The sequence below is a fragment of the Microtus oregoni genome, unplaced genomic scaffold (assembly GCF_018167655.1).
Source record: "Microtus oregoni isolate MIOR12 unplaced genomic scaffold, Mior012 000031F_ref0000149, whole genome shotgun sequence".
NCBI classification, from domain to species: Eukaryota; Metazoa; Chordata; class Mammalia; order Rodentia; family Cricetidae; genus Microtus; species Microtus oregoni.
Window position 1 is genome coordinate 14,745,942 of NW_024543090.1, and position 26,199 is coordinate 14,772,140.

A 26,199-nucleotide genomic window follows, 5' to 3' on the forward strand; every position below is an offset into this window, starting at 1 on the left:
TATTCCTGATGCCTGTGTCACAGCCACCTGAGCCTTTATAAAGATGCCTTTCCTTGGAGCATCTTCCTGCTGGTACCCTAAGTCTCCTGGCACTTCCCATCTCTTCAGCAGGGTGCTTGGGTAATCTGTGCAGACAAGATGCTCCAATAGCAAATAAAGGGCACTACTACAGACTCCCCTGTCCACCCAGGTTCCTCTTCTGTCACTCTGATGCTATGACAGTCAGGGAGCAAAGAGGGAACCAGGGTTCCCAGAAGGTCTGCAGCATCCTTCATCTGTGCCAGGGATGCAGTTCAGAACCCTAGCACTGTGGTACCTCGGCACTTCCTACGTTCTCATCCATTGGAGGCAGAGGCTACATAAGGAGAGAGGAAAGTCTTGGCTTATGGAACTTACCTCCCATTCTACACTCCTCACAAAACTGAAAGTGTTAAAAAAGATAAGGCTTAGCACCTCTATTTTTGAGAGACAGGGTTTCTTTGTGTAACAGTCCTAACTGTCCTGGAACTAGCTCTTGCGGACCAGGCTGGCCTCGAACTCACAGAGATCTGCCTGTATCTTCTTCCTGAGTGCTGTGATTAAAGGAGTGTGCCACCACCACCTGGGTACCACCTGTATTTTCTGAGGGTTTTATCTCAACTCTCAAAGGACAAGACCACTTCGATTTGATCTGTTGAAGAAAAGAGCTTTGAAAGTTAGGAATTATAACACTGTCCCTATAAAGATTATCATTTAAGATTTTTGAACTTACTAAATTGATTAAACAGCTTTTCTATGTAGTATAATGTTTTCTTGTATGCTTACAAGACCACTGAATATATAGAAAATAGTGATGAGTTAGTTGTATCTATCTGTAATATATCAATATCATATCTAATACTATATAAACATTTGTGTATTATATAAATTAGCCACACCACAAAAATAGTGTTAAGAGGGAATGGAAGAAAACATGGGGGTTTGCCACTAGCTATCCAGTAAGACAGGGGACACTGCCAATTCTCTACCATTCTCAGCAGCCTGTTGTTAAGATGAGACCTGCAGGTTATCTGTCCTTTGCATCAGCTAGGGCCCCTTCTTGAGTGATTTGATGAATAATTATGACTTATCTGGCTGCTTTTTCTCTCTGCTATTAGATTGGGGAATTACATTTATAATGTTCTAAGACAGTCTTTGAATGAATACTAGATGAACAGGGGTCTGCAACGCTGTCTAATTAAACTTTTCTACTTTCTGGCATGGTTTCAATGAAATACTTGATCTTCTGCAATAACTCCAATAGTGGGGTGCTAACTAACATTCAGACCACTCCTCGGTACCAGATGAGCAGCGAGGTCTGTGTCCTCTCCAGGACATGTGAGGACAAACACATTAGGCAGACTGAAATAGGATTTAGAATGAGGTGACTTTGAGAGTAGATTGTTCTCAGAATCTGAAAAACAAAATCCATTACCTTCCGCCGAATACAGAAAGCAAATAACTACTTTCTGATGATGAAAATATTAACCACCAGGAGGATAGATGGTTGTATTCACTGAGTGTACCTCCCCGCTGTGGATGATTGTCGTACCGTGGTGAATTATTATTGCAACATTATTGGGCATGTCACTACAAAAAGAGGGACTAAGGAAATTTACTATGGGATGTTGAGATGTACCCATTTTAGCCCCCTTCTAGGGATAGAGTTGATCTTCTGTCAGGAGGTTCTGCGGCGGAGAATTTTCAAGGAACTAAGAGCTAGACAGATCCCCGGAAGTCAGGCAGATAGGGAAAGGGATCACAGACTTTTGGCTTCTTCCTTACCTGTAGTTTTTGCTGGTTTGTTGCTGCGGCCTGTGTGCAGTCCCCATAGGAGGGGACAGGGAATGCGAAGTCAATGGTACAGACTCCAGAAGATTCCAATACAAAAGCTCTTTGTTGAAAACAGGTTAGAGGTTTTTATAGAGTTAGGGAAATTAAACTGCTGCAGGAACCTTTCTGGTTGGTCCTTTTGAAACTGGTGGTCGCGGCTGGTGTGTTGTGATTGGCTAAAAGCGTGCATCATTAGTTATGTGCTTTTGGTCCGCTGAAGGTTGTCTTACCCAGTTTTGTTTACTCACCGTGAGTTTGCATGTGCTTGCTTGTACTAGTGCTGTTGCCCTGCCTCACCTGCCCTTCTGACCTGAGATGAAACCTGGAAGATTTCTTCTCCCATCACTGTCACTCCCTTCCGACTGACCAGTCCAAGTTGGTCAGATGTGTTCAAGGTTACAGGTTCTGTTTTACCTAAATCTGTGACCTATCAGATCTACTTCCCTCTTTTTTAAAAATGAGGGGGAGGGGACCCATCCTAGGCCACCACAAACATATAAAATCTCCAGACATATAGGGGAAGATGGACTTGTCTCTTTTTACTCTGATTGTAATCTCGTAATCTCTCTCTCTCTCTCTCTCTCTCTCTCTCTCTCTCTCTTTCTCTCTCTCTCGGAAGAGAAAGTCAGCCCACACAAGACAAGACCCCTAGATAGCAACACTTTCTTCACAGTCATTTTGGAGAATCACTGCTGGTATATGAATTCATGACTCTGAGTGTTTTCTCCCTTGATTACATTAAGAAACTTAAAGATTTTTGATTATTTATTGAGATAGCAAATTCAGGTAAAGCACAGATATTCAAAACAAAAATATTCCCCCAGAGACAACCAACCAATATTAGCATCTCAGAGATTCTTCCATACTTTTCTAGTTTGATCACTGTTGTTCCGATCTTCCTTGAGTTCAGCCTGCCTAGACTGCATACCCAGCCTGGGAAAGGCCCAATAACTGAGAACGAGGAAGAGATGTTGGCAGAGGACACAGTTCAGTCCTACTGTGGCAGAATAAGCAGTGCCAAGCATGGTGGAGCAGTTTGAACAATCAGCATTGTGGTCCACAGAACACAACAGTAGCTACTTTGAGAGTTTTTTTGTTTGTGTTCCCTTTTAAATAAAATTTTCATACAATTTTTATGCATTAGATGAATTAATATTTAAAATTTCTTCTATTCCAAAATGCTATCTACAGATTTAAGGAAATTTTTATCCAAATTCCAATAACTCTAGAAACTTAGGACAAACAACCCTACAATATTATTTTAGGAAACTAGGGTTGACAGTTGATAGTCAAAATAATCTTGAACAAGAAAAAAACTGCATCATCTTTCTTAATTTAAAGTACATTGTAAAAATTAGTGTAACCAAAGAGTATGATCTTCGCATGAAAGCAAATGTACAGACCCACAGAAACATTGTTGAGGACCCAAAACTAAACCCATGCACATACAAACCTATTTCTTCCCTGTGGTGATATAAAGTGCTTACATTCACATTATAAAGGTTGAAGGATAAAACAAAGTATGGATTGAAAATTCAGCCTGGAGAACCATAAGCTCGTTGTACTTATTCAGAGACCATGGGTGAAGGGTTGCTTAGAGGAGCATAGGTGACCCCAAAGCAGCTATGCCTGGAATGTCATCACCCAGCCGTACAGCTGAAGCCTCCTACTCAGCATTCCCCCACTATGTACTTTAGCACCTCCTGAGGCCCTAAGGCCACATGAATTTTGTGTATAATTGTATACAAATGACTGGGTTGAGCTGCTAGAATCTCAGGTAAGCCCAGTGGCCCTTTCTATTCCTCTTTTTGTGACAGAATACCAACTGCTCTCAGGTTAGATCAGAATACCTTCTTGTATATAGACATAGATAATCTGATTAATACAGAGGCAGGTATTTTTTTTTATTTTTTGGAAATAGTGCTTTACAACACCAGTCATCTTTGATGAACACCAAAGAAAACACGCACATGCACACATAAGCGAACACATACACACATGTGGGGGTGTGTGTGTGCGTGCACACACACACAATTAACAAGGGATAGTTTCTTCAGAAAACAGTATCCGAATGGTTTCTACATGTGAAAGAATGAAATCTGACCCTCATCTTCAACCATACTTGAAATATAAAAAACTTAAACATTTCACTGGCCAAGGAAAAAATCCTAGAAGAGTAAAGGAAAATCTACACAACATTGTTCTGGGTCATGATTTCCTGAGAATGACACCAAAATCAGAGGCAACAAAAGCAAAGGGGTAAGCAGAATTCCACCAAACTAGAAACACTTCTTACAACAAGGGAAACTGTCAACCAAATGAACAGGAAACTCTGCCAGAACATCAAGATAAGATCCTTTTGTTGAAGACACCACACAATTCAGTCACAAGACTTGGAAAAATCAAACTGGTATTGACTTGGAAGCCCTCTCCCTCAAAGGGAGTCAGGAAGTTCTATGCAAACTGACAAAGGAGTAAAAAGTTATCAAAGCCTTACCCAATCATAAAGATTGAATGACAGCAATGACAGAACCTGCAAGGCAAGTTATCTTCAATGGTGTGATAATGGGATTTGTATCTTGGAGTTAATTAACAACTCTCCATTTAGAACTGAAGTATGCTCAATTACAGGAAAGTGATGACTCTTAACTGTAAACCAAGAATCCATGGCTAGAGAAGTCGTGAGTCCCCAAAGAGAACCTACTGGTACCAGATTACTAAAGTTTTCAAATTATCCACTCACTGTGCTGATGAGTTTTATGTCTACTTGACTGTTGAAATAGGAGCGGTGGGCTGCGTCCCCGGCACCCGGCCACCCATATGGCTAGCTTTAGCTTATGCCCCGAAATAATTACACGGAAACTGTATTCTTTTAAACACCACTTGGCCCATTATATCTAGCCTTTTCTCGGCTAACTCTCGCACCTGGACTAGCCCATTTCTTATAATCAGTGTAGCCCACGAGCTGGCTTACCAGGAATGATCTTAACCTGCGTCTGCCTGGAGTGGGAGAATCATGGTGACTCCTTGACTCAGCTTCTTTCTCCCAGCCTTCTGTTCTGTTTACTCCTCCCACCTGTGTTTTAACCTATGAGGGCCAAGCAGTTTCTTTATTGCTTAACCAATGAAATCAACAGATTGATATATGACACTCCCCCATCACTTGACATAAACTAGAGTCACTGGAGAGGAAGGAGCCTCAGTTGAGAAAATTCTTCCATAAGATTGGTCTGTAGGCAAGCCTAGAAGAGCATTTTCATAATTAAGAATTAGGGGGAGAAAGCCTAGCACATTGTGGGTGGGACCATCCCTAGACTGGTGGTCCTGGATTCTCTAAGAAAGCAGGCTTAGTAAGTCATAAGCAGGTAAGCAACTCTCTTCCATAGCCTCTGTATCAGCCCCTTCTTCCACATTCCAACCATGTTTGAGTTCCTGTCCTGAGTTCCTTCAATGTCAGACAATGATGTGGAACTATAAGCCAAATAAACTTTTTCCTCCCTGCCAAGGCTCACAGATGTGAGTCTGTTCCACCTTGACTAAAGGTCAGAGAATTTGAACTTACTCTTGCTCTTTCAAAGTTGTTGACAAAGAGATCCTGACCTAGGATGTGGTTAATTTGTATTTTGACTACAGAGGTGAATCCATTCCATCTTGACCAAAGGTCAGAGAATTCGAGTCTATTCCTGCTCCTTCAAAGGAGATTGGCAGGAGGTTCCAGGGAGTGGCTGCCTGCAGGATACCTGATCTAAAGGTGTGGTCATTACATACCCTGTGCAAACAACAGAGTGCTTGCCTGAGGATGCTCTGTTTATTCCTTTTATCATTTTGATGAAGTCTGTTGCCTCCCCCTCCCCTTTTGGAGCAGACTATATAATCATGTGGAAAATAAATGCAGGCGATTTCAGTATTCACTGCATTTCCCTGCTGGTGCTGTTCTGCGTTTCTGTCTCTTATTTCTCATATCTCTGTTCTTTTCGCTTACTAATTCTAATCCTCATGCTCCTACCCTGGAAGGTCTGAACTCCATTGAGGCTGGACCCTGAAACCTCCCCAACTTGCTTTTGGTCTTGTCCTTTTATCACAACAATAGTAACCCTAATTAAGACCCCCAACCTTATATATTACATAGATGCAGCTCTCACACACATTTTATCAAGGAAGCTTCTCTTTTGCAGCAGATGGAAACTAGGAAAGAAGTCTACAGCTTATCAAAATGCAGACAATAAATGACAAGCCTCAAATAAAACTTCTAAAATATAACCCCTATACTTCAGGCTCAAAGAAAATCTTGGAAAAGGGGCACAAAGATTGTTAAGAGCCTGAGATCCAAGTCAACTGCTGTGTGTTAGTTTCTTCTAGACAGGACAGAGATGTTGCACCCATAAACTCTCATCAGGATGCCTACACAAGATGTGCAAAGACCTTACCAGTTGGTATACCAACACTGATGAAGGAAAGTTCACAAGGCTTGCCCCTAGATGAAAAACTATAAGCAGTCGATGACTATCAATGAAGAGTGAACCAATGTTGTCTGTTTATCTGGTTGGTTAGTTGATTATTTATTTTGGTTTAGCGGGATGTTTTGTTTTAGTTCAAGGTCAAGACCCTAACTCTAAGTGGTCAGCCCTAAGTATGTACAAATAAGGATAACACTAATTGGACACAGGTGTATGTGTGTGTTTGTGTGTGTATGTGTGTGTCTGTGTGTGTGCAACAAAAATAAATATAGAAGACAAGGTCATAAACTTGAAAGAAGTTGGTTATCGGGGCATGGGAGGAGTTCAAATGGGTGGAAATGAGGCAAACACAACATCCTCATGTATAAAAATACTCAAGAAAAAGAAAGCTCACAAAGAATTAACTAATATGATGGGATAAAATCTTTTATAAAACATCTGATGAAGAGTTAACATAAAAAGTAAGTAAATCCTACTACTGGATAGGAGATAGGTAAAAATCTAATTTTTAAACAGGCAAGAGAATTGCTAAGTAGAGTTTTTTTTAACATACGTAAAAGTCAACATATCTGTTTGATGATCTCAATGTTGCTAAACATCAAATAATTCCATGTCAAAACTACAATGAGCTATTATTTCACATCTGGTTAGATGGCTACTACATAAAAATGATAATAAATGTTAATGAGGATATGAAGAGGAAGCCTTTGTGAACTGTTTTGGGGGATATAAATTTGTATGATCTCTATAAAGAATGGTATGAACATAAAATTAGAACTACTAATTTGATCTATCGGGATTCTTTAGAGACACGTGCAAACTCATGTTTATTTCAACGTTACTCATAATTGAGAAAGCATGAAAGCAACTTATTTGTCCATTAGATAGATGAATGAATAACAAAAATGTGATTTTTAATTAAAATCTGAAAACAAGCTACATCCTTTCTCAGTGGATCAGAAGGAATCCATATCTGTCTACATCCAATAGATTGTGACTTTTTGTGTTTTTGATATATGTGTTATGCATATGTGTATGTGTGTGTGCATGTGAGCATATGTTTGTGTGTGTGTGCAAGTTTGCACATATGGGTGGGTGTCTGAGTGAATGAGTATACATGTGTAGGTAGAGGCCTGAAGTTGGCATTGGGATTTATCCTGGGTCACTCTTTCACCATATTCAACAAAGCAAGTCTCTTAATCAATTAATTAATTAATCTGCTATGGGTAGTCTACCTAGGCCTGCAACAAATTATAAGCCTTCCTATCTCTTATTATAAGCCTGGTTAGACTTCTCACAGCCAGCACACTGTGTTTTTAACCCAAGAAGAGCTTAGAGTCTTGAATCATGACAAATAGGGTCTCTTGAAGACTGGAAACTTCCATAAAAAATGAAATTGGGTATTTTAAACATTTTTGGAGCATTAGGGTGGTTAGCATTTTGGTTCTTTAAGATGGTTCGGTTTGCACACACCATTTCTCTAATGCCAGGAAGTAGTTTGTTGCAGATTCCAGTTTGACGATTAATAAGTGTCTTCCTTATTGTCATCATTCAATACGTATTGTCTAGCACAGTATTACACTTTTACCTTGGCATGTTAATATAAATTGTGACAACTACTGATTGTGCTGGCATTCAATATTGTTCCACAAGCCTCAATCAAAAATATAATAACTATGCATATCTTCAAAAATCTTAATTAAAACCATTTCCTTCCGCCTTTTTCATTTGAAGTGGTAATTAGCATTGGCATCTGTCTTTATCAGGCTAGGAAATTATCTGATTTGCTTGTTTTCAGAGAGGTAAGGAAGGGCTGTAATGAGTAGCTTAAAGCAGCCTCACTGAAGTCTAGCACATTAGAGACCCTTAGATTGTCTGGCCCTGAGAAGGAAACCGGAAACTACCTCAGCGCAGCTTGGAAAAGTTTTATCTGGCTCACTTTTTGGCATAGAGACAGAAAGATGTTTTCAGTGTAAGGCTTCTCTATGAACCCAGTGGCCCCTGGGAAATAATGTTCACACAAGGAAGGAAAGGCCCCCTCCATTCTCTTTGTGGCTGTCTTTTTTCTGGATTCCAAATTAAACTGAATGGAAGGGAAACTGTCACTGAGATATAGGTGGCCCCAATATATATATATATATATATATATATATATATATATATATATATATATATATACTCAGTGGATGCAGATTTATTTTAATTTATAGACACACCATTGCTGGTTTAAAAGAAAACTCACATAAGTTATTGTGTATGACGTGATACACATAAACACACACAAAGCTCAGTTTTATTTAGTCAATTTTATTGTTATTTCTGCAATGCAATATCATAGAATGATTGACCCAACCATTACATCGATTAAATAAAACTAGGGGCAGCCTTATAACATTGAAGTGCTTTGCTTTTTGAATTTAAGTGAAGAAACTATGGCCATCCTTTTTAAACTTTTTCATCCAACAAACATTTATTAACTGCCTCTATGTCTCTGTCATCATAGTATTAATGGCAATAGTTTTAAGCAAAGGGGAAAGCTGGTCAGGAGCAGAGTCCTCAGGAGAACATAGACACGGGTACTAAGCAGTACCCTCAGTATTAGGAAGGACCACCCAGGGTAGGCACCAGCATTCACAACCAGAATCTGAAGGGCCACGAGAGGTGTTACCAGCATCTGGGGTCACCTTGCAGAGGTTTACTTACTGATGAACTCAGAATCTGTGAGCCTACTTCTCAAAGGACCACACAGAGGTGAGAACAGCATTCACAACTGAGCCACTGCATCACTTCCCAGTAGTGTGGCCAGCATCTGTAACTAAACTTACAAAGGACCACCCAGGGGTGTGACAGATATCTGGAACTTTGGAAGAGACACTTAGAGAGCTGAGACTGGAATCAGAAAGCAGATGAGACTGCATTCACACTCCTTACCCCAATGATGTCTCTCCCCTTCGTGTTTGTTCTTCCTTTTCTGAATACCCAATGCCAATTTAGTGAGCTGGGCCTGTCATGTCCTGCTCATCTTCTCTCTCCTTTTGTCCCTTAACTTTACAAATATTGTATGTGACAAACCTATAATCACCATTGTAATAAAACTAAAAGTGCATTTACTATAATCAGAAATAAGACAAGAATGTCCATTTTTCCACTCTTATTTAATACAAGGTTTGAAGTCATATATATAAAATAAGAGAAGGAAATAAAATGGATATAAATAGGAAAGGAAGAAGTCATAATATCCTTATTTGCAGGGGGTATGATTCCATACACAAGAAACCCTACAGCTGCTGTCGGAAAACTTTTAGATCTGGAAATCACTTTCAGGAAAGCATCAGGATACAAAACCTACATACAAAAAATAAGGTTCCTTTGTATCAATAACTGAGAAAGAAGTCATGCAAACAATTCCATTTGAAGTTGCCTCCAAAGAAGCATCCAGCCAGGACAGCCAACGACAGTAACCGCAAAGACTCAGTCTGCTTGAAGTGCTGAGAGTGAGTGACGTTGAGTGTTCCGACCTAAAGGGGCATTTGTACATCTTCCCCTTAGACACAGGAAAATCAGAAAGAGGGAGCAGGAAGAGTGTAGGCGCTGGGAGACAGAAGGACTGGGAAATGTTCTCTCAGCTGCTCTGGTTACCTGTACTGAGCGCTACAAGACTGGGCTTGTTGGCAGTCACGCATGGATGGAGAAGGGTATCAGAAGGCCCTAAACCTCCCTGATGAGCTACTGGTTACTGGTATCATTATCTTCAGTTATGCACCCAAGGTAAGACCATCAGGCTCCACTGGGTAGTTCCAGACCCATAATGACGCAGACAGCATTTGCTAAAAATCCGTCGTCATAATACAAAAGAAAGAGACATGAATTTTGGAAAGCAACCTTTAGAGTGGGGAAGGGATGACGGCTGTGAAAGGGAGATAAGAGGGCATCATATGAGAATCATCTGAATGTATGTTATAGTTATTATAGTGTGGATGAAATCATTAAGGATAGGATGCGGTTAATCAATAAAATAGGATATTCTTGGAAAATAACCAAAGAAGTAAAAGCATTCTGTGCTAAAAACTTTAAGACACTGAATAAAACAATCAAAAGAACTCCAATGTTTATGGCTTGGAAAAATTGATATTGTTAAAGTTTCTAGACTAAAACAAAAGCAATCTACATATTCAATCAAAACTTCAGTGTCATCTCCATGTAATTATAAAATCATAAAATTAATATAGAAGCAGAATAGATCTAATCCAAAGTGATCCAGAGTGCTCCCCCTCCATACATAAACACACATGAAAAGCTGGAAGTAATCTCCCCATCTCAAGTTATATTACAAAGCCATGGTAACAAAGACAGCATGTTGCAGGCACAGAAACAAACATGTAGGTCAATTATATGAAATCAAAGACCTAGATATAAATCTACACAGCTAAAGCCAGCTGATTTTCTACAAAGATGCCAAAAACTATACATTGGTGAAAAGATAGAAACAACTGAGTCTGAGATGTAGGATTAAGCCAGTCCCTTAGGGGACGGGCTTGCCTCTGGCGAATGTTTACTTATAAATCGGGCTTGCCGGAGCCCGCGTGCCCCTTCTGCTTCCTGTGCTCCACGGGAACCTTGGTCCTGTAAGTTTATTTCTTCATTAAAGCTGTATGTATTCTTTACAATCAGCCTGCATTTATTTACACCGCTACATTGAGAAAATTTGACATTTGCATAGAGGAAAATTAATCTAGGCCCCCCTGAAAACTCAACTGCCAGTGGATCAAAGTCCTTAATAGAAGATATGAACTCTTGAGACCAGAGTGATATACAAAGCAAGTTCCAGGACAGCCAGGGCTCCTACACAGAGAAACCCTGTCTCGAAAAACCAGAAAAAAAAATATGAAACTCTAAAACTTTTAGAAAAAATAGAAAAAGAAAATAAGATACAATCATAGGCAAGGGCTTCGTGAATTGGACTTCACTCACTGGAGAAATCATGCCAACAATTAACAAATGGGACATCATGAAAATAAGAACTTCTGAACAGAAAGGAAACAGTGAATGAGTAAAGAGACAGTCTACAGAATGGGAGAAAAACATTTCTAACTACACATGTAATAGAGGACTAATAAAATATACAGTTACACATGTAAAAGAGGACTAATAAAATATACAACGAACTACAGAAATGAGAACTCAAATGATCCCACCAATCGATGAACTGCTGAAATAACATACTCTTCTCAAATGATGACATATAAGTGGGCAATCAGCATGAAAAAGTGTTCAGCCTCACAACCGATCAGAGAAATACTCACGTTAAGACTACCCTGGGGTTCTGTCTCACCTTGGCCAGAATGGCACTCATTAAAAATGCAAATGACAGCAAATGTTCGTGAAGACGTGGACAGAAGTGAACTCTTCTAGCTGGGGCGGACAGACTGTGAAGCCACTCTGGAAACTAGTGTCAAGTTTTCTCCAGAAGCTAAAGTAAATCTGACTTATGACCTACCTACAGCGTTCCTAGGCATTTACCTGGAAGAGTCCAAGGAAACTTAGCACAGGGAGACTTCACAATAGCTAAGTAATAGAACCATCCTGTGTTTCTAATCACAGAGGATTGGACAATGGAAATATGATGCATACACATATGGGATTTTTTTCATCCATAAAGGGGAACAAAGTTGTATCATTTGCAGAAGAATGGATACAGCTGGAAAGAATCGTATAAAGTGTACTAAACCACTCTCAGAAAGCCTGATGCCACGGTTTCTCTCATTTACGGTTTCTAGGTCTCAAATGGATGCATAAAGTCACGTGTGTATATGGCATAAAAGTAGAAGTGAATACTGGGAGACTCCTTCATCAGTAACATACTTGCCTCATAAGCATGAGGACCCAAGTTCTGTTCTCAGCACCTATCAAATTTTTCACTGACTAGTTGATATTTGGGGCATTTTAACCATTTTTTAAAAATTGGAGGAAATATACTTGAGTCACACTAACATAAAGAGTATTCTATCAAATATCACTTATTTTGAGTAATCAGGTATTAATATCACTGTCTTTCAAGTTGTCTTTTAGCCAAAATAATCTTTGTCCCATATTTCCCATATCATTAAGATTATGTTTTTTTTCCAGATCCATGTTTTGTGAGAAGCTATAATATTGATTTTGAGAATTGCTTTCTCTTAAACATGGTGATAATAATTAAAAATGAGCTGAGGAACATCTTTATTTATCTGAATGAGAGTTCACTAAATGTATTTTCTTTTTATAATGAGGCTTTAAAATGATAATTTACCTAACTTTTTTCATTTCTATGGAAAGCTTTTCATCACTGTTCTGGTTTCTCTCCTAATAAGTAAAAATGGAAATGGAAATCCATTAATTAAATTCCCTAATAAGATTCTGTAGCTATTGGCTGCAAACTCTAGGGAAAGCATAAGCTTCTAATTACAGCTTATCAATTGCAATTAACTCTTCAAACTGTTCCCTAGATGTACTTGAGGAAAAGAAAGAGTTGCTAATAAATCTTAAAGGAGATTGAGAGCTCTTTCCGTGGTAATCAAGGGCCGCTGTCAATCAATGGTGAAAAAGTCCAATCTTCATTTGGTAAATCTAACAAACGATAACATTTCACTCCTGAGACAGACTTGGGAGTTCGGCTCTGAGCAGTTGGGTTGATACTGGACATGATGGGGATGACTGCTTTTGTCAGTTTTTGGTCGGCATCATGGACGCTGCTGCTAAGTGTTTTGCATTTTTGAGCCCAGGTTTCAAGGACAGAGAGTGGCCTGGGAGACTGAGACTAAAATCTAAGAAGTAGAACAAACACAGGGTAATGGCTGTGACAAGAAACATCACATTTAGCATCAAGTATAAAAGCAGTCTCCATAGCCAGCTTTGATTCTGGAATGGTAGCATTTACGCAGGAGCCCTTCAGGTGTGACTTCTGTTCTTGTTGATATGGCCTAGGGGTGTCACTCACATCTGTCTCCTTCCCTTATGGAACCCTTGAACAGGCTGCTTGTTATTGGAAATGCCTCGAGCACCTCACTCCTAGTTTTTTGTCTATTGCTCACGTGACACTTATATATTAGACATCATCTTGGTGACCTGAAGCTATGTAGCAAGACATTACATCCAAGAGTAAAAGACTGAAGGCAAATGCAACTGCCAGCAAACAGCTTGGGCAGAACTTGGAGAAATGCCATCTCTTCTCCACAGAGCTATCTGGCTGGAGATTGGAACTCACTACAGGGTCAGTCCTGGCTACTACAGAGATTCTTGCTTTCTTTTCTTGGTCTTCTTGAACTTTCTCGAAGCATGAGTTCGAAGTGAAGGAGGCTGAAGCTGAGAGCTGTTTCTCATCTAGTCTCCACAGTCTCTCAGGATTAATTCTGGCGCAGTTTACTTATGCACACGAGTTTGTTCAAAGTCAAGGGAGAGGGATTGGGCTCCTCATCTGGATAAGAGTGATAGGTTATACAATAGCCACAACTGGGGCCATTTTTGGAGAATGTATCTGCCAAAAGAGAATTTGTTCATAACTTACAAGTGATGTTGTGTTCTTGTAAGGCTTGCCCAGTCCGCCTGTTTCTGATTGCATCATGAAAGGACTGCTTGCTTTGCTTTCTGGGTGCACTCCAGCCAGCAGAAATAAACCCTTTCTTCTCCAAGGTACTTCTCATAGTGTTTATCACAGAAATGGAAACCCTAAGACACCGAGAGCACATTTGGAGTTCCTCTCTCTCTCTCTCTCTCTCTCTCTCTCTCTCTCTTTCTCTCTTTCTCTCTCTCTCTCTCTCTCTCTCATCATTTTTCCTCTTTCTTTGTTGGTGTTAAGAAAAAGGTTATATATAAACCACATTACATGCCAGGAGGCCAGGAGGAATAGTCTGTGTGACAACTCACTTATCATCTTCAAAACCCTTAGTATCTATGAAAGACCAAAGGCGGCAAAACTATTCCATATGAAAAGGAGACTAAAGTCATGACAGCTAAGTGTAACAGGACTGTGTATATAAGAGAAATACTACAAAACCACACTGCTCAACTAGCAAAAATTCAAGCCTTATACAAATAAACGTATGCAAATTGATGTTAAATATGAATGAGTTATGTTTGAATCCCAGCATGAGTGAGGGAAGAGCAATCATAAACATCAAGCCTGGCTGGAGAGGAGGATTGAAGGGATGGTTCAGCAGTTAAGAGTTCTTATTGCTCTTGCAGCAGACTCAGGCTGGGTTTATAGCACCAGCTTGGTGACTCATACCTGACTGTAATTCCGGTTCCGGAGAGTCTGATGCTCTTTTCTGACCTCTCGATTCAGTGTGCACTCATGTAACGCAGACATTTTTGCCTGAAAAAATACCCAGGCATGGAAAATTAAACTAAATAAGTCTTTTAAAATAAGAGGTAATACTGGGGGCAGCGAGATGGCTCAGTAAGTAAAAAGGTGCTTACAGTCAAGCATGATGGCCTGAATTTGTACCCAGAATGCGCACAGTCGAGGGAGAAAACCGACTCCCGTAAGCTGTCCTCTGACTTCCATGTGCTCACTTGGCAAGAATACACAAGCATATACACACACTAAATAAGTAAGATGTAGTATTAAACTGCCAGCTCTTCATGGTGTACTATTATGCACATAAATCAATGTATCTCTTAACTGCCATCTGAGAAAGTTCTGTTTGCAGCAGAGAGAGAACGCAATGACCCACAGCTGCTTAAGACACATGGCATAAGAGGCTGCAGAATGCTTGTCACCCTCAGGGATCATGGAAGAGAAGGTAGATGACATAGGTAAGGTGAGAGGCAGAAGTGGATGAAACTACACGAAGCATGATCTCTGAACACAGCAGGGCAGCTGCACCTATGAAAACACAGCAGTTGCTATGATGAGTACAGCAACCTGTGCAACTCCAAGCCAGACAGAATCCCTGCACAGAGAGGCTGGATACACAATCCCACCCTTAGCTGTGAATCTATTGGAAGGGGAGAGACCATTTTCTCTGAGAATGCAGCCTCTGCGGGGTCAGTCAATTTCCAGTGGAAGACCACACCACCAAGAATATTTGACCAGCACAAGTTGTTCTTAAAGGATTTAATTGTTCTAAGTTATATGCGTTATATTTTTCCTTTTCTGTTTTTTTTGTTTAGAGGGGAAGCCTTGTATAGTTCAAGCTGGTCTCACTATGATTCTCCTCCTCTAGCCTTTGAGTGCTGGGATTAGAAGCATGGGCCACTATGCTAAGCTTAAATTGAATATTTTAGTGTGAAATTCCATAATAAGATAATATAATGTGCATGCATAGCATTGAGGAAAGAGTGATTAAGCAACACTCATATACCAAGGCCTGAATATGATATATATTCTAAAAGTCCTCTTTCCTACCCTGATTTCATTCCCTCTCTTTTCTAGAATAATAATCACTGTGAATATTATAATTATTCCCCCATTTCTATTTTCAGACTTAACACACACACATATAATGTATATATATATATATATATATTATATTATATATATTATCCTAGACCAATACGTTTAGTTTTGTGGGGTTTTTACTTTATGTATGTTGAATGAAAGCACACACATTCTTTTGTGCTCTGCCTATTTGGATGAGGATTATGATCACGAAGTTCATATATATTATCCAAATTGTTTCTGCTTCTATGATGTCACAAATTATTTCTCTATTCTGCAGCTTACTGCACTTAGGTTTCTGTCAGTGTGTAGCTGTTATGAACAGTACTGTGTGAAAAGGATTGTGCATTTTCTTCAGTGTAAAAGTTAACGTATTTTCAGGTAAGATATGCAATGAGATTTTTATCTGTGGGGTCGAGTATCTGTTCTATTTTGCCACTTACAACTTTCTAGAAATGTACCCACCAGAGTAGCTGTTGTCTCCAAATATGTGGGTACCATTTTTATTCCAGTCCACATCCTGTAAGTAGATTATGTGACTTTATGCTGCTTCACATGAATTATTAGGTTATGCCTAGCGTTGTCCAGTGACAGTTCAAGTTCAAATCCTATTGAGAAAGCAAGGTGGCAGCTATGATGTCCTTAATAAACACTATTATAGGTGGAATACAAAGAAGAAATCAGATTTGGAGGTCTCCAAGATTCTAATGGTAGCATTTTTCTGAATGAGCCCAGCGTCTTAAGAGGAGCCTAGCCAGTTTGGATGTTCACCTTCCTAGAAATGCACGGAGGGGGGAGGACCTAGGACTTACCACAGGGCAGGGAAATCTGACTGCTCTTTGGGCTGGAGAGGGAGGGGGAGAGGAGTGGGGGGAGGGGGAGAAGGGTGGGAGGAGGGGGAGGGAAATGGGAGGCTGGGAGGAGGAGGAAATTTGTTTTTTTTTCTTTTCTCAATAAAAAAAAAGTTAAAAAAAAAGAGTTATTCTGGGATCCATCGAGTTTAGTGTTCTCTGAGAGATGAGCAATACTAGAGTAAAAGCATTTTATCATGATGGTTTAGAGGATATGATTTTTGTATGACGACATCTGTTTTATTTCCATTCAGACAACATAGATGCTAATTAAATATTGTGCAGTTTGACTATTGCCCCAGGGAAACTCTTTTAATAATACAGAAATTTTTATTTAATTCTGTTAGCTTTGACTGACAACTCAGTATTAATGCTTTGAAAAGCTATATAAGATACAAAAAATTCGGTCTCTTCTAAACCATGAAATATTCTTTTCTTCAAATATTTGCATATGAAACAAGGAACACAAGATCTTTGGAACATGTATTATGTCCATCCTTTTAATCATTTTTCAGAACATAATCTAACAATTGAAAATTGCCTCTTCACACTTGGAAGACAGAGTTAATTCCTAACACCATAACGATTTGTCTCATCACGGTGTGATATTTGTGGAGAGCTAAAATAGCATGACAATACAAACCCTTCTGGCTTAATGGGATTTCGAATGTAAAGGTTGAAACTTTACTCTGGACCCACACAAATTAGCATAGCGCTCCACCACTGCCTCATTCCTGTGTTAAAACAGCAGTTCTCAGTAAAATAAACAGTGGTGAACACAAAACCATAATGGAAAGAGAAAACAGGAAAGTCCATTTTGTTTTTCTAAGTCACAGAAGCCCAGAGTTCCCTGATACAACTTCATAGATGCGCAACTTGGTAAAGACGGGTTCACGGACGCCCGAGGGATTTAGGATTAGGCTCATCTAATAATGAAAATGTTTTAAGGTCTGTGTCACCAGGATACAGATGATACCATGTATCTGTTTGCTTACAGGGTAGAAAGAAAACAGTAGAGTAAGAACTTAATGCTCATGTATGTGAGTTGGTCATGGATTGCCCCTGTAGAGATAAACCAGAAAAAAAAGGACCCAAAGCCATCCTGAAAAGGTTTGACCTTTGCTGATGGCATGGGAGTAAAAATATATGTAAATGTGCCTTAGAAAGATCCAGATATATCTTACTAATTCGTTGTGCATATACGCTAGCTAAGGGCTACTGAAGCTATTGGCATCCAGAACTATAAAACTCATAAGAGAAAAATCTTTAGGAGTATGGGCTTACAGAAGAATTTTAGGGATGGTGCTAAAAGCATCATCCACAAAAGAAAATTCATGTAAATTGGATATAGAAACACTAGAAATTTGCTTTGTGAGGTCTCTGTTTAGAGGATGAAAGGACAGAGGTGGGAGGTGGCTCAGATGGGAAATCGCTTGCCACACAAACATGAAAACGTGAAATCCCAGCACTGCAAAAGTAGAGAAAGATGGATCCTTGCAGCTTGCTGGCCAGGCAGTCTAGCAGAATCTGTGGGCTCCAGTTAAAGGAGAGTCCTTGACTTAAAAGTTAATGTTGAGACTGAGTGACAAAGATACCCAGTAATATCCTGTTGCCTACACATAGGAAAAGATGTGCTGGTACTATCTTTCTCTGTCTCTGTCTGTCTCTGTTTCTGTCTCTCTGTCTCTCTCTCTCTAACACACACACACACACACACACACACACACACACACACACACACACCATGCACGCACACAAGCACCAAACAAGAGAAGATGAAAAAACAAACTAAGCTATAGGATGGGAAAGAATACCTCTAAGTCATGTTTGACAATCAGTTTGTGTATAGATATATGGGTAACATCACTACCTGTAGGGAAGTTCAACTTAAGATGCTACTATTCTGTGACTGTAAAACTGTCAGAGAAAATGACGTCATTCAGTAACAACACCAAATGCTAGTGGTGATGTTGAAGACATGGAGCTGTGATGCATTTGGTGACGGAAATGTAAAACGATGCTGCCATTTGAAAGTACTCAGGTAGTTTCAAAATCCAATTATATATTTATCATGCAGCCCAGCAGTCGTTCTCATGGACATTCAGTGTGTGTGTGTGTGTGTGTGTGTGTGTGTGTGTGTGTAGGCCAGAGTTCCCCGTTAGGTGTCTTACATTATTGCTGTTCACCTTACGTTTTGAGAAATGGTCTGTAGCTGAGCATTGAACTTACCGGTTCAGTGAGACCAGCTAGCCAGCTCTAAAGGTAAATATTCCTGGCGCTGAAATTGTAGGTGCAAGCAGCCACACCCTGCTTTTTATATGTACGAGAGAGTTAGAAGCACGGGTCATCTTGCTGGTGCTGCAATCACTTTCTTGATAATTGAGTTATCTCTACAACCTGTAAGTTCCTGTTTCTTTCAATGAAAGTCCCATTTTGTTTTTCTTCCCAAGTTAGCTACTAAGTAGTCTTAGGGTTCTAGTGCTGTGATAAACATCATGACTAACTGCATCTTGGAGAGGAAAGTGTTTATTGTATCTTATAGTTGTAGTCTTTGAAGAAAAATCAAGGAGGAAACTCAGCACAGGAACCTGGAGGTAGAAACAGAAACTGCGGAAGAACGCAGTGTACTGGCTTGTTCCTCATAGCTTGCTCTATCTGTTTTCTTCTGCAACCCAGGGACCCTGCCCAGGGGTGACATCATCCACGATAGAGTGAGCCTTCCCATATCAATTTTTAAGCAAGAAAATGCCCTATAGAGTTGCCTATGTGCAGCCTCAGACAGAGGCATGTTCTCAGTTAAGATTCCTTTTTTGTCTAGGTATGTCTTGGTTTGTATCAAGTGTACCAACTGGGACATGAGTAAATGGGTCTCTACCCCAACCTCTGGAGCATAGTCAATTTCGTCTCATTATATTATCTACTGTGGTAGCTGTCATACCTCTTAATGGTCACAAAAGACATGAAGCATCTTCTAGTCCTTGTGTACATTCCAAATAGAAAGACCTTCAAGATGACTTGACATTTAAGGGCATTTGTATAATAATCATGAAAACTTAAATTCAATCCCCAGATCTCACAGAGGAGAGAATGAAGCACAGCAGTAAACATTTGGAGCTCCATGTGTGGCTTTGAGCTTCTTGGTTTCAAAGGAAAATATGTTCTCTCACAAAATATACATGATTTCTTTGAGGTAATGAGCTAAGAATAATTCATTAAGGAAGGTTTCATAGAGAACGTGAATTTGTAGTGTCCTTAAAGAGAAGATGCAGGTTAGTGGGAAAAAAATATTTCCATTGCAGCTTGTCAAACACTGGTTCCTAGAAGATGTGGCTGTCTGGTGAGGATTCTGCCATGACACACTATCCATAAGGAACATGTACTCATGTGGCTGTATGGGTGAGCCTGTCTCAGGTGTGTTAGAAGGAGAAGGAGCCAAAGAATCCTGCTCTTTTGTTTTAGATAACAGGAATGTTGTAACTCATTTATTCATCCATTTATTCTTAAAATGTTTCTGCCATGTTGAATTTTGTCTGAACAGAACCCTGAAGTCCGCCTAGGCAGGATGGAAAAATGAATGCTTAAAACATACTCAAGGGGCCAGCCTTTGGCCCAACTGTAGGATGGAAACCAGGCTGAAAATAATGCAAAATGACAAAACAGGAGAACGGAGTGAAGGGCTTAATTCTGCTGGGACTGGTTGTTTGTTGTCTGGGAGCATGCCCATGTAGCAGTGTGTGAGCTGACTGGAGAGAGGGTGATGAGGTAACAGAGGCCACTGCTTGAGGGGCATCTTCCTGGGCAGAGTGATGTCACAGACCTTTCCAAGGCCTGGAAGTTGCTGCAATTTGTCTCTAATAGGTTTAATTTGATCATGGAGAACAGCATATGTGGGACCTGGTTTACAGGAGCATGCCTAGCTTATATTATTGCTATCTCTACATTTCTTTATCCTGCCTCTCTTAGTCTAGAGAAGACTCCTAGGATGCTTGCCAAGGTGACACTGATATGTTTGTTAAACTCTATCTACTCTTGCAATAATTTAAGACCTCAAAAAATAATAAAGAGGGAATTCTGCAGAAGTACACAGAGGAGTTGGGGCTCTGGACAGAACTCTCCTCTTTTTCCCTTCCTGCTTTGCCTTCTCATTTTCTTGTATTTCTGCCACCACACGAACATCTCACTCTTCTTTCCCCATGAGATAGAGGACCAGTTCGGTGGTGGGAGGATAAGTTTTATAGCTCCAAAAGCCCCATGTGGCAAGAGCAAAGGATCAGACACCGTTCAGATTCTTCTGGCCTACTCTCTGACTTTCCTACCTCATACCCTTTGACAAACACAGTGGAGATGCCCATTTTGAGTTTAACTGCAATAACTTGTGAACGTGCCCCACGGAGATCATGGAAGAGAGATGAGAGTGATCATAACCACTGCTGGCTCTAGAGATTTGGGATGTGAATGTTTTCCATAGTGCAGAAGATGTTTGAACTGTGCCAGACTTGTGCTCTAGGCCCTAGTCTGGTTTCATAAGGCACCCGAACTGCCCTGCAGTGCTGGACTCTCTCACTTTGCTACTGGCCTGACAAGACGATGTCACTATCCCACTATGACATGCTGCCCCACCCAGCCAGAGTAACCATCTCAGTTAGAGGTGGAGACTCAGTCAGCAAGGCAACCCCTTGAGTGACAGTCCTGGCACCTAGCTGGAAAGAGAATCTGTTTGAAACAGAACTCTCTGTTGAAAACAGAAAGTTGTGTTTAAAAAGGTAATAGCACAGCTTGGGATTTCTTGTGGGTGGAGAGATTTCTGGAGGAAAAGGAAAATGGAGCAGAAATGATTAAAAGAAAGGAAAGGTGGGAACTTCGAAGTGTATGTAAAATGAAGAGCTTCAAAGCAAAGGTGGAATGCGAGGGGAGAGGGGCATTTAGTAATAGGCTAATAGAAACCAGGCAGCTGATCTCTCCATTTGTCTCCATTCTTTCTTTTGTTTAGTTTGGGGTTTTTGTTTATTCTGTTTTGTTTCCTGGGGGTTTGAGCTAGAAATAAATTATTTTTGTAGTTGTCAATAGGCGTACATGAGTCTATCACATGTCCCTGAAATTTTTTCCTACTAGATAGAGTAAGTGCAGGCAAGAAAGGGAAAGGATCAGAATGGAAGAAATTTTAAAGATTTCTACATCCAATGTGATTGGTTCTGAGATCCCAAAATCAAGCTATGCTCTAGTTTGCTGGGAATTTAGTTTGTGTAGAGTGTTGAACTGAGTGTGGAAAAGTGAGAACATACAGTAAGGCTACAACTTGACTCTGTCTTGCCCAAAGAGTGTCCGATTTTTGCCAGCCCCTTTCTGGGTAATGACATGCTGGATAGTAGGACCTTCATTTTTGTGACAGATGTCTGCATTCACATCTAGGAAGCCAACGATGGAAGACATTGGACAGAACCCATTGGATAATGGGTAAGTGATACAATAGTGAGCCAGAAGGATGACTGCTCTGGAAGTTTCCTGCGATCCAGACCACAGTTGTGAGGGATGTTCCTCCTCAAGCCTGAGAGAGTCTGAGTAAAAATTTCAGTTCCATTTTCCCTTCATCAGTCTGACATGGTGGGACTTTCTGCAAAAGCTACCCAGTCTCCCAGCACACTAGCCTGGTGTAGGGGAAAGGTCTAGCCCCTTCCCTTATTTCCTCCCACCCGAGGCTTCTGACAGACTATACAGAAAGTATTCAAGTTTGTGACAAAAAACTTAAGAAATTTCTTTCATTTTCTAATCTGTAAATGCCTTATAGGTGTTGCTATGATTCCATATTCTTCGTGTAAAATTTTGGAAGGAACAAGTTAGAGTACAACCATATATATATATATGTGTGTGTGTGTGTGTGTGTGTGTGTGTGTGTGGTTTTTCCTTTTGCTCACAAAACATTTGCATTCTAGTATCACTCATAATACTTAAAATTATAATGTGACATGACATACATACACACTTAGAAATTGGTTTATTATGAACTAACTAGGCACATAAACAGCAGGAGACTGAAGAGTGAGAAGTCAGGGGTGTTGGTCCGAGTTCAGTTCTGAAGGCACTTTTCCTATAGGCATGGGATAACAGAAATACCGACTTTAGAAGCCGCAAAACAGCATCTCAACTACCTGAACTTCAACCTTGAAAAGGATCTGCAACGGCTGGACGAGGCCAACCAGCTTCTTCTCAGAAAGATTCAAAAGAAAGAGAAATCTATTCAAAGGTCAGGCTTTGCCCTTGGTGAAGGTGAAGCCCCTCAAGTCATGTCCATAGGTTAGAGGGAAGTGGAGGGAGTGCTGTGGGAAGTTCACTTCCCTCAGGGAAAACTCAGTGTGTTATTTAAATCCTGAAACACGAACTGTGATGCCCTCAAAAGGCTTGGCACAGATCTTTGCATTCAATTTTTTCATTTAGTTGACATTTTATTGCAACTGTCAACCCAAGATGTTGGCAGTGTGCTTTTGGCTTCCTAAGGACTGAGCCACACCTGAGTTAACTGTTTTTCAGTCTTGAAAGAGAAATTGCTTTGTCCACTGAGAGAGTCCCAGAGATGGATGAGTTCAATGAGATCGCAATACAAAAGGAGAACGCCCTGAAGGACCTGGAGCTGGAGACAGCAAAGCTGGTGAGATTTCTAAAAGAGACCCTTAGATGGCTTCTGCGCTCATCCTTCTTTTCTTTCTCCAAGAGGCTCCGCATAGGCACTGCCTCTGTCACAGCTGCTTGGTCGAGTTCTGTGGCAGAGGCGCTAGTCATGGGGACAAGACCTTGGCTCTCTCCCAGATGCCCCATCTTGGACCAGGGTGTACTTTTTCATTTAACTTGACCCATTGATCCCTACATATTATTTATGTTGCCTTGGTAAGAGAAAAGGTTGAGATCAGAATCCGTTTGTTTCCTTAATTTCCTTCTTCCTACAGGAGGAAAAGAACAAGACCCTCAGTGAGAAAATCATGCAACTTCAGGATAGGGTAAGGAGATCCCCCAGGGTGTAAGGTACCCCATTTCCTGCAACATTGTCATTACAAAAAAAAAAGGCTGGTGGAATGGGCATTAGATATAAGAGATGAGTTCTGGGAGGATAGTCAGATATAGACATTATATATATGTACATATATATCTTTATTAATTATATGTAACCATATAAAATATAAGTGATATACTGCACACAAATGAAGGAATTTTTTAGACACTCAGAGTCCATCTTTGAAATGTGACTGTTTTCACTTCTGCTAGTGAAGATTCCAATCTAACTTTATCCTAGCTCATAATAGAATCCTAATAGAGTTGTTATTGTCCTAAACTCTCTAGTCAGAAAAACAAGGAGAAGGCAGTAAAATTTCTGTGCTCACAACCCCAGTCACCTTCAGAGACTTCAAACAGACACAAATACACCAGAATACACCAGCCTTTGTCCTCTGATAAGGGCAGACCATGGGGAGAAGAACGAACTACAAAGCGAATGATGATTTACCACTCCTCCCCTGCTCCTACTACTGTGTCCATTCCCCTCGCCTTGCTGAGAAGCTATGATGGTCTTGGGGACAGAAAAGATGTCCACTCAGGGCTTAGTGGTTAAAAGCACATACTCAGGCAGAGAGCCTGAGTTCTGTTCCCAGTGCCCAGGTCAAGTGGTTCACAACCGCTTCAATGTCAAGCTCCAAGAGATTTGACATCCCCTTCTGGATGCCAAAGACAGTTGCACTCACATGCACATACCTACACACGCATGCACACACAAACACATGCACAACTACAAATAATTATGAATTTAAAAGAATGAAAGTCTGTCCACTTAGTATGGAGTTAGGCAGCTTCCACAGGGCTAAGGAGACATGTTTCCGTCTAAGATGCTTCAGTACCCAAACTGGTACCCACACTGGTCTGCTAGTGAAGACTCCAGTCTAACTTTATCTTAGCTCATCTGTTTGCCTTGATCAGTTCAGTTATTGGGATGATGTTTCAGATTTCAACAGAACTTAAGAATCCTAGCCCTGATCCAGAAACCCTGAAAAAGAAAATAGCAGAATTGAAGGTGAGTAGAATAGCACCCTGGGGAAGATTGTGTGACATATATCAATTTTGGGTTCTGGGAGGCTGTTTCCATAGTCTCTCCCAGGTGTGACCCAGGCATGTCCATTTGTGCCTTAGTGAAGAGCTGGCTTCCTTTATTACCATGGGGCATCTTTCCATTCCATGCTAGAAGCAGAGGGGCCTACCTTCCCTTCGGGTGAAGGGAAGGGCTCAAACGTCTCATCAGTTAATGAAACACCTTCCACAAATGTACTGGGGTCTTCCCTGAAGAAGTTTATAACTAAATGAGGACAACACAAATACAGACATTCAAGTAGGAAAAAAAATGCTAGTGTCCACAGTTAAATAAGGATGCATCAATGATCTTAGAAGGTTCGCCAAGCTGTGGCTCATTGAGTACGTCTTATTTTCAAATTTTTATTCTGTTTTTTTCCTCTACTAGAAAGTATAGCAACTGAGAATATTAGTTGGTAAAACTATATCATTTGCACCCCAATGTCTAGAACATTTTAGCACATAGCCGATGTCTAATGGTATTTGTTAATGGACAAATGGAATGAACTCAAATTGGGAGTAAAAGTTACTGAGAAGCTCTCTGCAGTTTTAGGGGGCAGGTGTGCCATTTGGCTAAGCCCACTGTCAAAAGCCCCAATTGTCTGCTTTCCTCTGGAAAAGTGGGCTACCTCCTATGACCCTCCTGTGATTTAGACAGCATGCATGCACCATCCTGAAAGAGCGGGAGAAAGGGGCTGATGGGCTTCCGTCAGTAGGAGGAAGGAGAATGGCCAGACTCACCGGAGAGTCTGCCCACCAAGGCTTAAATGCGAGATCTGCCATTCTGAGATGTGGTTGTGCATATAGCTTCTCTTTGCCTTAGTTTTCTCATCTATGAAACGGGTAATGGCCATATCCTCACTTAATTGTCATTTGTCCTCAATACACCAGAGGCACTCTGAGTTTGTTTTCTGCTACCTTGCGATGTCCTTGCACAAAGGAATGCTGTTCACTTTCTGCTGCTACCATCTTCCCTAGGTGAAACTACGAAAGTCAACCAAGTCCTGTGCACAACAAGAGAAGGAAATAGCCAAGGTTTGATTAGATCGGCGCCTTTTCCACTGAGTGTCGACCTAGAGCATAAACACAAGGGAAAGCCCGAGGGTCTTAGAAAGCTTTCAGGGTATGGGAAGGGTGGAGCAGGAAAACCTGGCAAGTGAATTTCTGACTCACAAGATAGGTGGAAAAAACATTTTCATTAAATCCTAGCCTTAACATTTTTTAAAACACTCATCTGCCCCAGCTACCTTGTAGAATCTCAAATCTAAAAGTCATATTGTATTCCCTCTTGTTTCCCAGAGAGGCACAGGGCAACATGGGTGAAGTTTTCCCCCTTCCCCACTCAAAACTGGGCCTTATTCCTGAATGATGAGGTCACCTTTTGCGAGGTGGTTGTTTCCCTTCAAGTAAGGAGTTGCTAAGTAACGGACCACATGTCCAATGTACAAGGCAGGTTCCCAGGGAAACAGCCAAAACTTGGTACTGACTGAACTCATGAGGTTCATTTGCTTTCTTC

At 40.6% G+C, this 26,199-nt stretch overlaps 1 protein-coding gene across 1 annotated transcript in view; it reads left to right on the forward strand.

The window, feature by feature from the left end:
- LOC121465670 (transmembrane and coiled-coil domain-containing protein 5B-like) overlaps positions 1 to 26,199 on the forward strand; it is a 60,789-nt gene that overhangs the window by 28,936 nt on the left and 5,654 nt on the right. The window contains exons 3-8 of the mRNA XM_041678997.1: positions 21,987 to 22,031; positions 22,669 to 22,818; positions 23,103 to 23,220; positions 23,516 to 23,566; positions 24,562 to 24,630; positions 25,662 to 25,718. Coding sequence (XP_041534931.1) covers positions 21,997 to 22,031; positions 22,669 to 22,818; positions 23,103 to 23,220; positions 23,516 to 23,566; positions 24,562 to 24,630; positions 25,662 to 25,718 — 480 coding nt within the window. The 5' untranslated portion in view covers positions 21,987 to 21,996. The remainder of the gene's footprint in view (positions 1 to 21,986; positions 22,032 to 22,668; positions 22,819 to 23,102; positions 23,221 to 23,515; positions 23,567 to 24,561; positions 24,631 to 25,661; positions 25,719 to 26,199) is intronic.